The sequence below is a fragment of the Mytilus galloprovincialis genome, chromosome 10 (assembly GCF_965363235.1).
Source record: "Mytilus galloprovincialis chromosome 10, xbMytGall1.hap1.1, whole genome shotgun sequence".
Classification (NCBI taxonomy): Eukaryota; Metazoa; Mollusca; class Bivalvia; order Mytilida; family Mytilidae; genus Mytilus; species Mytilus galloprovincialis.
This window is the reverse complement of record NC_134847.1, coordinates 45,514,169-45,531,556: the sequence shown is the minus strand read 5'-3', so window position 1 is coordinate 45,531,556 and position 17,388 is coordinate 45,514,169. Positions and strand designations below refer to the sequence as shown.

Here is a 17,388-nt window from a genome sequence, read left to right as displayed (position 1 = left end):
GCGTTACAACTTGAAAATGTTTGATTTAAAAAAACTCATAAATAATTAAAACTCCGAAATTTGTCATTGTCATCAAACCAAGGATTTGTATAACTAAGGATTTATATAGTTATACAAATCCTTGATCAAACTAAGATTACTAGTATAACACATAGGTGTTGTAATCTCCGCAACAAACATTAATAGAAACAAAATAATGTTATAAAAATATATGTTTAAAGTATCATTTAAGTACTGAATTAATGAAGATAAAATCAAAATAAACACGAATAGTCATTGGCTTTACAAAGAAAAATTATTTAAAATGTATGCATATAATTTGGAATATATAAAGTGCATAACATCATTGAGATTATTGTAAAAGTAACATTATGGGTTATAAAAAAGTTGATTATTCAAAAGTCAGCTTTGAAACCAAACCATATTATTACATATTTTTTTGAATTTTGACTGCCCTCCATTATTTACAATTCAGTGACATCCCCCTTCCCTTCACACATGAACATTATTTTCAATTTAGGATATGCCAATACAGATTAAATTTTGTATCATTAATTTAGAGCAAGGAAAATCATTTGTATAGTAAGTACTATACAAATCCCAAGTACAAATCCTTGTTTAGAGAAAGAAAGCAAATATTTAAATTAAAAAAAAACTTTATCAGATGTGTAACCAAAATAAAATGACGTAAAGATTAAGTAGCAATTTGAAAAGTAAGCCTAAATAATGTCGATGATGTTATATGAAATGAACTGATCGCCTACAGAAAAAAAGGTAAACAATGCTGTTAAAGTGAAAGTAGGAAACACGTGCTTGTATTTTCAGATGCTACTGATTGGTCAACAAGTGTTGTCTTAATGATGCGTACGCATCGCACAATGTGTTGAATTCCCGCATTTGTCACACAACAGTGCAATATTTGTAGGTAGCAGGTAAAGGTGATAGGTAGTTCTAATGATTCAATGGATTGTTACCTCTAAATTTTACAATGATGTCGGATAATATAGTTGCAAATTGGCTAGGATCTTTAAATCTAGATTATTATACCCAAGCATTTTTCGATAACGGCTATGACGAATTGGAAATTTGTAAACAAATAGGTGATGCTGATTTGGATGCTATCGGTGTCACAAAAAATGCACATCGTGAAAAAGTATTGAGAGCCGTGACAAGACTGAAAGAAGAGGGTGGCACCTCTGTATACTTCACTTTGGAAAGTTCACAATATTCTTGTGAGGGAGAAGTGAATTGTTTACCAACAGACACTATCAGCACGTGTTCGTCAAATATTTCTTATACGAATTCCCAACTTCTGAAAATAATCCGAGGAAGAATCTTTAGTGATAGTATAGATCTGTCAACTTTACCTTATGTCAAACCTGTAAGTATATATTTTTCAATACAGTAAGTGAGTTTCTAGTACAAAATATAAGTAAAATGAGAGACCAAAGGATAAATATAAACAGATAATGAAGATGACTTTGTTGACATTTAGAATTACACAGAAATTATATTGTTATTTGACAGTGTAATTATTGTATACAAAAATTTATACCATGTCATCTAAAACTTAAATATGGAGTTTTCTCATAGTTGCTGAGGATACTAATTTGATAAATGATTTTGGTAGATGTGCACTTCTTAAAAAAATAAGATATTTTTCTGACATTTTTATTTGTTGTATTTGCAAGTATCTCCCAAATAGTTCTAATGAAATAATATTATTCCAAAAATATTCATAGATATTAAATTAGTATAAATGTTTCAATTCCTAAACAAAATATAAATATATTGAGACTGTTACAACAATTCTATTTCCAATATACATGATAAACAATCATGTACAAGTACTAGTCCCAGATTACTCTGATGTCCAACGGCTGTTTTGTTGGATGTCAGAGTAATCCAAGACTAATGTACATGTAACAATTCTTGTATACCCTTTTCGATTCCCAAACATATCTCATTAAAATTTCATCAAATGTATTAAAGGTCTTCATAGATTATTGATTGGAAAAAACTTCACATAAATTATGCAATATTTACTTAATCTTCAAAGAAAGAAAAATTAATTGGTTTATAGGTAAGAACCAAAGGAATAAGTTTTGTAATTCAGAAAAGTGTAAATGGTCTTTGGAAATAAAATTGCTGGACGATTACTGTAATTAAAGAGTCCTTTGAGTAGAGTAGACTACAGGTTCATTGCTTACTTTTGATATGTATTTATTAAAAATCTTGTCAAACATCTAAATACACCTTGTACTGTAAAATGTCAATAAATTCTTGATACCAATACACAGAGTAAGATTGGTTAATGGCGCCTTTAATATGTCTGAAAGCACCTCACTTGAGAAAATATTACATCTAAAACCAACACTATAAAAGAGTCCTTTGTTTATTTAATCAAGATATATGGACAAAAAGACAGGGAGACTGTTACAGTTTTATTTACAAGACCAAATTAATATCTATGAAAGAAAGATATTGATGAAACTTTCAAACTTACAAAAATGTATGACACCTACACGTCTTAATAAATCAGTGAAAAGCTACATTGTATTTTGTCTCTTTATATTAATGTCTTAGTCTAAGAGATTGTGGAGTTCAAAAACCAACATAATAAAAATTTGTCTCATTGGCAATCATACCACATCTTATGTTTATGCTTAGAAAAGCTTTCTCTTGATTTAATACTATGAAAAACTTCCTGAAACTTGTTCTAGTCAAGACCACAGAGAATTTCAAGGGCAAACTATTTAATATATTTTGAAAACAGAGGTGAGAACACTCTGTCTTTCAGTTTTCTTTTTGCGAGTTTATACATGTAATATATATATGAACAAAAAATCATGCAACATCGTTACGCCTACAAGTACAAATGTATGTACATGTACACATTCATCATTTTGAAAACTCATTCTCCTTTAAAAAAAACTTGATCATTAACACCCTTCCCAATAAAATTAATTGAAGTTTTCCTAAAACATTTTCACACATTAAAAAGATTATATTTTTATTGTAAATACATGTAAAAATGGAGCTTTAGGATAAATTTAAACAATTATCATATTAAAATTTAATTTGTTTAAATTTTGATAATTTGTTCATTTCAGATAAGATATACATTCACATGTACACCCCAAAGCTAAGGACTGTGCATTGTTTATTAAAAAAATAATTTGTTGTTTTAAAATTACCAAATATCAATATTATTTCACAAAATAATCAACCACCTGAAGGGATCAATACATCAATACCACAAAAACTTGATCGGCAAGGAGTCCTGACAGGTGGCATACAGGTTCCTACAATACATCCATTATAAGGGATTATGGTCGCATTATGCTTGCCCAGCAATTATAGAGATCACTCTTTCTTACTTAATTTGCTTAAGCCTTGACTTCCTTTGTTGATAGGGGTACTTGAACAGTAGGTTTATAAATAACAGGAAGACTCTGGATCAGTTAAGTACTTCAGGAGTACCTCATATAAATTATAAAAGGGAATCATTCAAATCTTTATCTTGATTTTATGTCCTTAAAAGTTATAGCAAAAATAAAAAGTTGAAATGAACTTTTATTGAAAATGTGGAACAGACTGGTCTTTATCATGTTAATATGGGACTGGGTGTCCCAAGTCAGGAGCCAGTTATATATAATTAAGTACAGTGGGTGTCCTTGGTTTGTTATTTTGTTTGGTTATCAATGGCCATTTAGTTTCCATTTTTATGGTACAAATGTACAGATTTTTCTCATTTTTTAAGGCCATACAGAAGCGCATTTTAGTTCTTACTTGGAGACAGGTACATGTATACATGTATATTTGTACACTGACAGTCAGATATTAATGTCTACATGTAAACATATGTACAGGCTTTTCTACAGAATATTTTTTAAAGGAGATCTAGAGATTTCAGGAAGTACAATTTTAAAAAGAAAAGTTTGAGACTCTTTTCAGTTTTATGTAAGTTTACAAAACTTTCAGGGTTTCAAAGTTGTAAACTCACCCCCCTTGCCCATTCTCTTTTTCTAGATGTCATACATTGTACAGAAGTGAAAAGATTAGATCACTCACCATTTCCATCAAGTTAAATTCTCTTGTTGACACACATCAAAAATATTATGAATAATTGAGTAATACAGGACAGGTTTTAATTGATTTATCAAAGAAAAGCTGAACACACAGGATTCAATATACAGTGTGTGAGATTGTTACAAATTGTACCACCAGAGTAGGCATCCTTAGATTTTATGTTGAAGTGGAAAAAAGCTTGAAGCTCCAATGCATTTGAATATTGCATGAGTATATTACATGATTGAATAGTTAACAATGTTGGGGTCATCTTGAGGGTTTACTTCCAGACTTGTATTTTTTTCAATGTCTGTTAATTGTCAGTTTTGTTAAATAGAAACAAAAAAAAACATATTTAAAAAAAAAAATCTATCGAAATAGCTTCAATGTTGTATGCTATAGATATGGAAATGCATGTACTGCATTTGTTTATTCTAGTAATAATTGAATAAAAATATATATGTGAAGGGGGGTTGGAGGGGTCCTGATCCTGAAATCTCTGGATTAAAAACATGAAATCTGGATTAAAAACATGAAATCCTGAGGTCCAGATTTTAAAGAAATTTAAATCTCGACATCCGGAAATTCGAAAAAAGAATAACCATCCCGAAATCCTGAGCTTAAAAACACTCGATCCTGATGTCCCGAAAAGGTCCTGCCCCCCTCAAATGTCTGTTTTAAGTCTGGAATCTGGTTGTGGCTCAGGGACTATCATATGTTAGTAATATAGTCCAAGGATGTGGTTATAACAGTGCCTTAATATTTTTGTCGTTTTTCGTTAATATTTTGTGTCTATAAGATCATTTCATTGTAAGATCTTTGGTTTAATGTCCTGCTTTATATTCACTAGCTTGCCATGATGTACAATGTATATACAAAATATGTATATTAGAACCACTGTAAAAAAATTACTGATCAGTGATGCTCAAAACTGTTTTAGACAACATATTTTGTTTTTTACCTGGGAAACATGGGGCATTTATAAAGGAAAGACAGTTTGACATGTCTTGAAATCCATTCAACTATATTTAATCTATTGCGCAGCTAGATACATGTACAATGTATATTTCTGTTTCATATAAGTACATGTACCTCTAACTCCTGTTACTGTGTATATGAAGATTCCACAGTTAATTTAATAGTAGGACAACTTTTTAGGCACAAATTCTATATTTTTCTTGTCGTTACTTTACATAATATTTGTAAATAACACTTCAGACTAGGAGTAAATAGTCTATTATTACAACCTAAGCTATAAGTATCTACTTCAGAATGATCATAAATCATCAAATATTGACCACAAAATGACCATGTAACAAATGTCTGACCACCTGACCTGAAGTGGCCTATTACATTATGGCCCATTATCTAATCTGTTAGAAGATTATAGTCCCTTCTGAGATAATGGGTTGGTGTCTAAATATGTTGTTAGATAAATAATTTGTCATTATTATGACCTAATTATCTGCCATTATCTATCATCAACTCATCTAATGTTTGATCATAATATATTGTTATAAGCACTGATATTAACAAATTGATGGTGGAAGTTGTCACAATGTTGCCTACGATGTGTTAAACAAATGGCCATAAAATTATGTAATTTTAACAATTTATTTTATCCTAGATCATGTAAATTAAATTCATAAAATTCTCATGATTATATTCGCAATAAAAATGAATAATAAAAGTTATGTCCTTGGTAAACATTTGTAAGTTCTGTCAAACCACAGGGCATTTTACATGTGTGATATTACCATGTGTCTTTTACCTACATGTAGCTAGCACATGTTGCTGCTTTAAAAAAAAAAAAAAATTACACAAGAAAGAATAAGCACAGGAACTTTTATTTTATCTCAATCTTTTTATGTATCAAAAACTATTTGTTATTGTTGAATTTTTCTTAAGCTTTCAGGGTGCATGCACTTTTGAATTGGCAACAAAACATCTTGAAAAAATAATGTAAACGGTTCTTTTCTAATCAACATAAAATATACAGTTTGCTTCTTAGAGCACAGCAAAAGAACATAAAAGTAACCGTGCTTTTATTGTTGTTCTCCATCTCAAAGTCACTGAGGCCTTCAACATTTTGTGTACATGTTTCGAAAACAAACCACGGCCAAGATTCTACTTTTTCTTAATTTTTTTTAATCGATTGTTACAATGTACAAAATGTATCTACATGTAGTATATAGGTTATAACAATACATGTCAGTGTCATTGGAGTAAGTCTAAATATAGAAGTGACATTAACTTTTATTTAAGCTGTCAAAAATTTAAACAATTTGAAAGGAAACATCCTATGGTTTACTTGGGGGTTAGTTAATTGAATTTTTGTCAATAGTGTTAAATCAGGTAGAAACCTTCAGATAATAGAGTCTATCATTTGTCTGTTGTTTGATTGTATAATAACATAGATCATCAAGTCAAATCTTATTTATGGAAGACCAAGAATGTTTGATTTGTAAAGTGATGAGAAAATGGTTGATAGATTTCTTTCTTTTCTAATGATTTTACACAATTGAATCCTCAAAAGAAGGCTTAAGTGGTGTATGCTTATTTTTTTTTGAATACTCATAAATTTAATGTGGAAAAAACAAAGAAGACAAATCTGATACCAAAACGTACTCCTTGTTTTAACCTTTTAAGGAAGTATCATAGTCAAGAGTAATATATTTTGGATTTTCCAATTTCAGTTTCTTTCATTGATCTAGTTTTACATGTATACATGTATATGTTTTTTTGATTTATTAATGGGCTTGACAACATTATTACTTGTGGAATTTGGACAATTTTCATTTTCTCTCAATACTTTGACAAATTTAGAGTTAAAAATTTCCTGTTTACTATTAAACTAATTATTATCATAAAACATTAGCTTCATACACTATGAGGGAGTTCTATGAAACTTTATTGACCTAACTAATCAAGTGTTACGAAAGGTCCTTTCATAAAGGAAGTCAAGTTAGCAATAAATTTTTGAGTTGCATTTGTACTGCGCTGAGACTTGTATCAGAATCAGTTGAAACTCTCTATTTTATAAAGGGATGGGTCTATGACTTCGCATCAAATATTCTAGTATAGTGGGAACCTGGTCTAAAAAATGTATCTCAGAACTCATGTACCTGTTATTTGTCCTTCAAGGCCACATATATATAAACACTTAAACTCACAAAACATTGAATACCAGAATGAATTTGCTAGTCTCCATGTTAAATTCATTATTTATCATCTGAATGACTGAGAAATAAAATGCAAATTTTGACATTATATTTTCATTCTGATAGAACGATTTTAGATCCTGTTTAATAAAAGAACATTAATGCTGCATTTATTTTGTAAAGAGCATCTGTTACAGGTCCATGAAATCATTTACAGAAGTAAATCAACGAATTTCAAATAAAAAATCTAATATATTTATTTGTCTGACTCAGATTTTTTGAATAGTTTTATAATTATTATTATCTTTAATTAAATCTACAATTTGTGTCTCGCCATAATAGAGCAAGATTCAGTTAAAATAGGACTTTATAGGAATTTTTCAGGAATTTGTTGCATGTGCCACCTGTACATAGACCAGAATTTAAGTTAATTCACTTGCCACCTTGCTCAGACTGTTTGTCGTGACTCTTGTCACAAAGATTGTCTCCAGAATAGATTGCCCAGGCATTATGACACCTTTTCTTCCATAGGCCCAACATCTTTGTACTGATAATTCTAATTCTGTCGTAAGGAATATCTTAAGACGAGCTTTGTCTTTCTAAGATAAGGATAATGATTAAACTAATGAAGAATTATCTAATTACAAATTAATAATTAATTAAGTCTTCTTTGTTTATGGCTGCCATGTCTAAAAGACTAATTATTTGTCAGATGAATTATTCATTTCATCATTGATCAGTCATAATGGTGATTAGTTTGGAGATTTCCATTCTGGTTATGATTTTCTACACAATTTACACACCATTTATGTTGTAACATTTTGAAAATATACATATTTCATTGATTCTTAGGCTAAAGTTATAGAAATTGTTAAAAAAAAGAAGAAGTTAATTTTGGATTAGTAACTCACTAAATAGAGCTGTAAAATTTGAGAATAAGTAAATGTGGTATAAAACTCAGATTGAGACAACTCCCCACCAGAGACCAAATAACATAGAAGATAACAGCTATAGGTCACTGTACAGCCTTCAACAATGAGCAGAAGCCATACCGCATAGTCAGCTATAAAAGACCCTGAAATGAAAAATGTAAAACAATTTAAAAGAGAAAACTAATGGCCTGTTTTTTTAATAAGATAATCATAAATGAAAAGAAAAAAATGAACAATAACCACTCCTGTCACTTGGGAGATAGGCACATACTGAATGTGGCAGGGTTAATCTAGTTTGAAGGTGGCAATTCACAACCCTCCCCTAACCTGGAATTAGCTGTTGTAACCATATTTTACTGATTTCAAAGCTCTTAAATTATGTGTTTCTGGAATATATTCATTAAGCACTTTCATTACCAAAACAATTTGGGCATCAAACATACATAAATAAATTACACCCATCACTGCTTAACCTCCTTTATACCAAATACATGTACATATTTGTTCCGCATAACAGAAGTACTTCTCAAACATTTTGTTATAAATGATGCCATAGTATTTTTTCCTGTCTGAACAAATATTTTATGCTCTTTTATAATTCGGTTAAGTAACAGATGCTGTAATTTAATTATATTCCCCAATATTTATTCCAATTGAAACTAATGTTATGAAGGAAATTTTATTTCATGTACTTGTAGTCAACAAAAGATGGAAATACACAAAATTTAACAACTTTTTATTTTTTTTTCATATATGTGCTACAAAATTAGCATTTATAAAGCTGCCCTTCAAACTGCAGTCACTGACAAGCCTATATAATATTTCTTGAACTATCTTAATCTTTTACAGACCAAGAAAAGTGTGGATAGGAAATTCAAATCTCAGTTCAAATAGATTTCTTGTGGCCTTGCACATTGTTTAACTTGAATTTAAAGTTTCTAAAGCATGAGTAATCAGGGGATGAAAAACCAAGACTAATAGTATCGATACAAGTTATGCCTAGTAAGCTTTTCACATAACAGATATACATGGTCAAGTGTTTACTTTAGGAAGGAATTTCAGTTTGTTCATTGATATGATAAAAAGAATAATATTATCGAACATTTCAGTGAAATATGATACAAAATAATCAAAAGAAGTAATTAGTTATCATAACCCTCTGTTGGACTATCTGTTTAGATACCTAAGGTCAGAGAGCAATACTGATAGTTCTTATCTACATGTAGTATACAGCTGGGTTTCTGGCTTTCACCCATGCTGCGTTGAAAAAGTATTAGATATTGTAAATTTTTTAGTAAGATTCTCTAAATAAAACACCGTTTAATGTATTTTGTGGGTGTATCGATGACGCCATGGTTTTTCAGTTCCTGAATACATTTTCAGACTCTTAACAGCTTTCATTTATCTATGGCTTTTATATATAAATGTGTATGAAGAAAAATATGACAGCTCTTAAATTGGGTCACTTTCACTAGAGTATATACATTTTGACCAGAAAGATGAAAAGATATTCATAGAGAATATATACCAGATACTATGTTGGCAAACTAACCTAGACAAAACAAGAAATGTATATTGGTTAGAAATTCAGTGGGGAATTTAGGATGAAAGCACAGGACCCAACCCCCTCAAAGATTTGCATATATGGTTAATGCATCAACTTTTTACTTGGTCAAACTCCAAACATTGCCTAGTTTGAGATAAATTCAGGGCATTCACAGTAACTAGTCATTTGGTACAAAATCTGTAGCTGTTTATCATTTAAAAAAAAAAAAAAAAAAAAAAAAAAATTAACCAGAAATATTTTCCTTTACAAATGACACAAGGTTAAATATTTGCCTATAAAACCTCCTTTTGCACTTTTCTTATCTTCTGTGTTGTAATTAAGTTCTGGAATTGTTATTTTATGTAGGGTTTCCCCATCCAATAGCAAAAAAGTGACACAATTAAAAAATTTGAAGCAATAAAACTGTCATTGTATAGAATGATATAGGTTAGAACATGTGTTTTGGGCTTCTTTAAATCTTGGATAACAATCATACAAAGTAATAACCTGCCAGCATTTGAATCTGATATGTCTGTTACCCACAGATAATTCCATTGACTAGACAAGCAGGTATAACACTTGTCAGCAATATCAAGTTACCTCCCTTGTTTGTCATGTGATCTGTCAGGGCATTAAGGTCACCTTAATGAATTTTAGAAAATTTGGTTGATTGAATTTAATGACCGTTTTATTTAATTGTTCCGATCATGCAGAATGCTTTTTTCTATTATAGGAAATCAGGGCATAGGTGGTATTTTAAATGAATGTTTGTCTAGAAAAGGATTGAACCACAAATTTGTAGATATATTTGTAGACTGAAAATGTTTTCGGCTACGATATTAAAAAAAAATCATTCCATTGTTAAATGCAAATTTTAGAAAAAGCATTTTTAGTTTAATGACTAGAATATTTATAAAGCCCATTCACCATAGCCATATATATAGTCAGTTATTTTTAGGGTTTTCCTCATTGACTTGTTCTTAGTCACCGTCATGATAACAATCTTGATTAAACAAATGAACTATATAACTGTCCAGTCATTGTAAAAACTTACTACATGGAATGACTATTGAATTGAATTTTGACTAATTTTAAGTAGCTTAGTAACTGCTGTGTAAAAATCTATTGTACTATTTTTTTCAGTACACATTTTATGAGATATAGTTCATATGATGAAATACAAAGACTAAGGGTGTTCACAGTAACTTGTCAATGTGGTACAAAGGCTACAGATGTTTATCATTTTCATAAAAAAAACAAATTTATCAATGTTATAAATGAACATAGCCAAGAGAAAGGACCATTTCATTGTTGGAATTTCATCTTTTTTGTGTAATAAAAAAAGATTAATTTATGACATTAATTTTTCCAGTAAAGTTCACATTTTAACATTACTGTACAAAAAGAGTTCATCATGTTCAAGATTACATTGATGGTTTTATATATATATATATATATATATATATGCATTTGCACATGAATGCTCAAAATAAAATAAAAGTAAATGGTTTTGTCACATTCATGCATTGAAGGAATTTACAGATTATAATAAACAAGGACACATCAAAGAAGATCATCCCTTCCAAATCCAAAATAAGTTATTTAAAGGCAGTTTATTTAAGGAACATGTACCAAATGACCTTGATGTTCGATTTGATTTTTGATACATGTAATATTCATATCTTATTAGCATTGGAAGTGTTTATGCTGATCATTTATGCTAGAGGCAAGTTCTATATAGGTTAGAAAGATCTTTTCATAGAATGATTAGGTGATCTCTACTATTGATGACCAACTTTGGTAATTGAATTTGATTTTTTGGCTTTTTCATTCATGGTAAACCACAATGCTCCAAGTGTATGAAGATTGGTAATAAGGAAAACTAGTCTTCCTTTCTGCAATTCTTTTGACCAGAATATTCGTAAAACTGTTGAATTTCAATTATTTAAATATATAGTCAAAACTTATGGTTGCCACACCTTCAAAAATAAATGTTCAGTGGCAAATATTTCGAACAAATGTTTATAAAGGTGTGATGACAAGAGCCGCTTCTTCAGCAGTACAATGTACATGTATATGCTAATGAATATGGGGTAAATTTTTTATTGATTCATTCAGTAATTTTTATTGGGTATTATATGTACATGTACTAGAAAAAAAATGTGATTATAAATAGGTTTGCCTTTTTCAACTGATAAGTTTAGTATTATTCAATAGTTCTACCATAGCTTTTCATGAATACTGAAATATTTTCCAAACTGTTATAACTGAATGGAAAAAAAAACTTTTTTATTGATTCATTCAGTAACTTTTATTGTACATGTACTAGAAAAAAAATGTGATTAGGTTTGCCTTTTTCAACTGTTCAGTTTAGTATTATTCAATGATTCTACCATAGCATTACATGAATACCGAAATTTTTCCAAACTGTTCTAACTGAATGGAAAAAACATCAAATATGATTTAACTAAGAAATGGATTTGTGTTTTTGACAGTTATGATAAATTTTACTGATGTTTTTTGTATGGTAATGATTATCCGGTGATGTGCAGTAATTTGTCATTCACTGTTGGGTAGACACAGGTTTTTGTTGTAAGATTAGAGACGATAGTGTTCTTCCCTTTGTGATATTATCTTTTACACAAACATTTAATTTTCTACTTGATGGTATCAAATGTTTCTGTTTTTGCAGAATTTAAATATTAACAGTGCTTTTTAAAGTTCAAACGGATTTTCTTTTATCACGTCTACATAATACACATTATTTTTATGTAAATATTTAAAGAGCACAAAAACAAATTTTATGAATGAAATATTACACAATTAAATGATTTTTTAATGCACCTGAAAGAAGAAGCATGCTTTTGTACATGTCATAATTTCATGATTGAAGCACAAGTTTAAATAACACTGGAGGCCTTGTTTTCAATTTAGAAAGTGTAATTTGGTAGCTCTTTCTGTTTTATAATGTGTCCTTCATTTCTTTCTGTAATCTGTATCTCTTTCCCCTCACTCTGAGTCTCCCACAATCTCTTTCTCCTTAATCTCTCACTCATAGTTCTAGAAAAGTGGTGGTCCAAGGGATTTGATCACAAAAATCTGCAAAAGACTATCCAATTTTGGTATTTTGTAATAGCTATACTGTATATGTATAGTAGTGAAGACAGACATCAGCTTTCTTCAGGGACCAATAGATATAAAAAGATTTTAAGAAATCTGCAGTCACTGTTTCTCCCCATGTTTTCCCAAGACCAGCTATTGAAGTTGAACATGAAAATATTTTTTAAAGGAGTGCTTATAATCTTAATTAGGCAAAATAATTTATTGAAATAATATATTTTTTTACAGGATGGTTCAGTATGTACAAGCAGTATTACAGCATTAGCCGTACGATACTCAGAAGAACTAAAGGCATCAATAGACAGTGTAACAATGGCCATAGAGGAACTACAGCAGTGTATACTCAATGGAAATTCTGAATTATTTTACTCAGTAGGTTTTATTTAGTGTTTAATTCTATAAAAGTAGTCTGTAAACAAAGGGTGATGAATTTATCTTCATGTGGCGCTTTCTTGTGTTTATGTGAGGGAACTTTATATTCTTTTTGACCGAAATTTAGATTTCTTAAACTGTCATTGTACTACTTGGGAACAGGAGCAAGACCCATCCCTATATAAAGCTATACAATAGTAGGAAATAGACTTGTCTTGTACCTGCGTAAGGTGCCAACAAACTCACTCATGATCTGTTTTATGAAGACGCACCACCATCGTTAAAATATCTCTTCCTCCACCGTCAAAATACTTTTGATCACATCAAGCTGTAGACACAGGGCTGTCACGGTTGAAAGTTCTCCATCAATAAATTTTCATGTTTTGTAGGCTTGCTGTCAACATTATTTACAAGCACACCTAATTAACACCTCCATTTGTTAATATTTACAGTATACATATTTTCTAAAATTTTAAACTGTGATAAAAGCTTTTTTTTGCAAAAATACTGGTCATGGAACATTTCTTGTTCTAAGCAAATTATAAATTACAGGATTTTCGAGAAAAAACATATATCTGTGTAAGAAAAGTTGATTTAACTTTTTCTGTATCAACAAAAATACTCATAAAACTTGATCATATTTATCAGTTGTGACAGTAATTGAGCACGTTTCATAAGAAATATTAAAAATCTTAATCACGACAAAACCTCAAAAGCTTGTAAATCATGATAATTATTAAGTTAATGTCAGAAATAATAAAATTTAATCTTTTTGTTTTTGAAGTGTAAAACCTGTTTGATGTATATAGTTTACTGTGTACATGTTGTATTGTATGAGCTATTCAGGATATAAGGCAAGAAATATGAAATTTAATATAAAAAACATTGGTGCAAGTTTTTAGCAGAGGTTTATAAATATGTCAGACGTATGACATTTTAATGATGCATAAAATATTGTCTTTTAACACTTAATTTAATTTTATCACTTCTCGTTAGATAAAAAGAAAGAAATTTTCATTTCTGTTAGGAGATTTTTTCAGAGTCATATGCCTAATGACAGGATTGGAGATAAACATATATAAAGTTAATATTTTTGGCAAACATAGATTAGCTTATCTCTTTGAATTTTGATAGCTTTTGAATTATAAAGTCAGGAAGTCATGTCAGACTGCATCTGGGAGATCTTGAAGAGATTTTTTTTGGCAGGCTAAATGATGAGTTTTAAATTTACAGAGTTATTTATAGGGATTGAACTGAGTATAGTTACAAAATTGGAATTTTTAGGCATTTGGCAAGTTAAAGTGACTTTTTTCGTAATCTAAAACAATTATTTCAACAAGCTAGTGGGGTATACTATATATTGGCTGCCTGTTTTGTTAAATATGGATTAATGTTAGATTACTGAAATACCTATTTCATTATGGAGAGCTAGAGTATGGTGTTTTTGATCTGTTCCCTTGTCTGTAATCAGTCAGTCTCTAAGTTGTCACAGCCAAGGGTAGTGCCTTTGTCAGATTCCTTTAAAATTCGAATAAAGGTTTGGACATTTAGCTGATCTTATTCAAAATCTTGGATGAGTTTGAAAACCAGAAAAACATGGAATCAGAAAAAAAGATCGGGGGAGGGTGGAAGGGACCTACCTGTAAGAATTTCTCATAATAAATCTTGTCGGAAAATAGACAAAGTTTTTGAAGTGAAATAAATAAAGATGCGACTCCTCCCAATGCCAGATGCATGTGAATAAAATTACTGATTTTTTTAGCAGACGTCATATTTTTATGTACAATAATTAATTAGCAAACTACTAAGTAGATAATACATTTGTTTCATGTGTAAGACATTCTTATGTGATGACTTATCAAATTTATTTCACATGCATACTTTTCTATGAACTTCACAAGAATTGTACATCTTGCAATCATTACAAGTCCATTACAACTGATATGTGCATGGTATTGTTCACAATAATACATTCATCTATCACTGTCATTGTTTTTACTTGAAGCATGTTACTTTTCCATATTGCTGTGAAATTTTAAAACTTTTTTCACATGTTACGGATTCCGCCAGTCACTTATAAGTTTTACTAGGTTATCGTATTACAAATACGTGGATTATGTAATCCATGGGAATCCCAGAAACATAAATTTCATGTTTGGATAGTTGATTAATAATTCTCAAGGCCATTTAAAAATTGTAAAATCAAATGGGAAGAAAAAAAATCGGCACATTATATTTGTAGAAACAACTGAAAAATTCATATTGCTATATTTGATTACCAATAAACAAGGGCATTAAAATTTATAAAATCAGATAGGATGTAAAAAAATCGACATCTAATTTGTACAAACGGCTGAAAACGGATATTCTGCTAGAAAATGCTGTTTAATCTGTCTTTTCAAAGCCAGTGTATTATGAAATTTGAATTATAACATGCGTCTACAATTCAATTATATCAATAATAAAAATTGGATTTTTAAAATGACATGTTTGAGCACTTACTAATATTACACTATTAGTTTCCTCAATCAAAAGATGAATACACAAGGGGAATAATTATGTAAACCTAAGTCTTCGTTATTTGAATTTGAAATAATTGTAAATTATTGACTTGTTTAAGAATGTCAATAGAACTAGCATGCTAATGATGAATATTAGATCATATTTAAAACATTTTCTTTCCTGTGTAACATGTCATTAAATAAACATGTGACTATCAATTTCATTACATGTTGAAATGAATATCAATAAACGAGTCAAAGGTTAAAAGCGTTAGATTACAACCAAAGAAAATATATATTTAGTTATGTGCCCACTCATTGCTGTTTGTTTGCTAATATTTGTCAGTTTTTGAATAAAAACAGCCTGTTACATGTTTTGCCGCTTGAGTCTACCGTCATCCAGCTAAATGTCCTAAATAGACCGAATTTGGTTATTACTTCTGTTATTGTAAATTCCATTACACAGTCTCTATTTTGTGTACAAGTCTAGAAATTAGAAGTCCAGGATTCTGTTTCACAAAAAAACTTATAATTAAGATTGATTGTAAGTCATGAACAATTCAGTATTATGACTAGTACTTACAATAAATCTTAGTCGTAAGTTTTTTTTGTGAAACTGACTCCAGATCCCTATAATTCAACACCTAAACTGACAAATCAATTGCATGTATAAACTGAGATTCACATAACTGATAATTGAAATTGAAGAGTTTCGAACTTACATGTATTAAAAAAAAAATTTTATATGAGTAATCTGGATGATGTATTGTAATTGAGGCCTAAAATTGGTTAAAAATGGTAAAAGTTGAAAAGATGAAACTGTTAAAAAAAATTGAATTAAAAGTTTCTGTTACTAGTAATAATTTAATTAAATTTCTTCTTTCATTTGGTTAACTCAAAGTTTGTTCTGCAAATTAAACAAAAGTGAAAAAATCTAATTTTTCATTTTATAATTGAACCTTTTACATGTTATGTCAGAAGTTAAACAAGGTCAATTTCAAATGTTTTTTTTTTTTATTTAATGTATAGATTAATGGCTAAATTACATTGGTAAATTGAATTGTAACGTATAGGGTATTATACTAGAATTTACTTTAGTTAAACAAGCATGAGAAATACAAAGATTATATTTGACAAAAGATTCTATACAACCCTATCGGAATGTGATATACCCCTCACAAAGTTATTGTAATTTCCGTATGAAAGTGTGGGTACTTTAAACAGAAAATCGGTGGTGATTCCTAAGTCTCTGGGTGTTGTACTTTGTATGCTTCTTGACTTTTAAAGGGTTTTCGGTGATGTATTATTGTGAAACGAAAGCTTTACAAATAAAAACGATGGGTGGACATGATCGATAAAGAAAGTCAAGTGAAGGGGAAGGTATAAATGTTTCATTCAGGTATCTAGTGGATGGGTACGGCGGGTTAGAGGGATAAAAGTTTTTGTATGATCAAGCAATTTACTCTTTTTGAAAGTTTGTCTATCTAAATCAGGATACATGTATACTCTCATAGCTTGAATTGATGAAATTTTAGAGATGAATTACGAATTGAAGGGAAAAGAGATGGAAGTTTTGGCAAGGGAAAAGTATAAGGTCCATTCTTGCAACTAATGCTCAATCAAGTTTCCTAATCAAAAGGTCTATCAATATTTTAATGAGTCAGATTTATGGAGACTTGAATAAA

At 29.8% G+C, this 17,388-nt stretch overlaps 1 protein-coding gene across 2 annotated transcripts in view; it reads left to right on the top strand.

The window, feature by feature from the left end:
• Positions 1–895: 895 nt before the first annotated feature.
• LOC143047636 (uncharacterized) overlaps positions 896–17,388 on the top strand; it is a 71,950-nt gene continuing 55,457 nt past the window's right edge. For both annotated transcript variants that reach the window (XM_076220806.1, XM_076220805.1), the window contains exons 1-2: positions 896–1,381; positions 13,059–13,202. In XM_076220806.1, the coding sequence (XP_076076921.1) occupies positions 989–1,381; positions 13,059–13,202 (537 nt within the window). In that variant the 5' untranslated portion in view covers positions 896–988. The remainder of the gene's footprint in view (positions 1,382–13,058; positions 13,203–17,388) is intronic.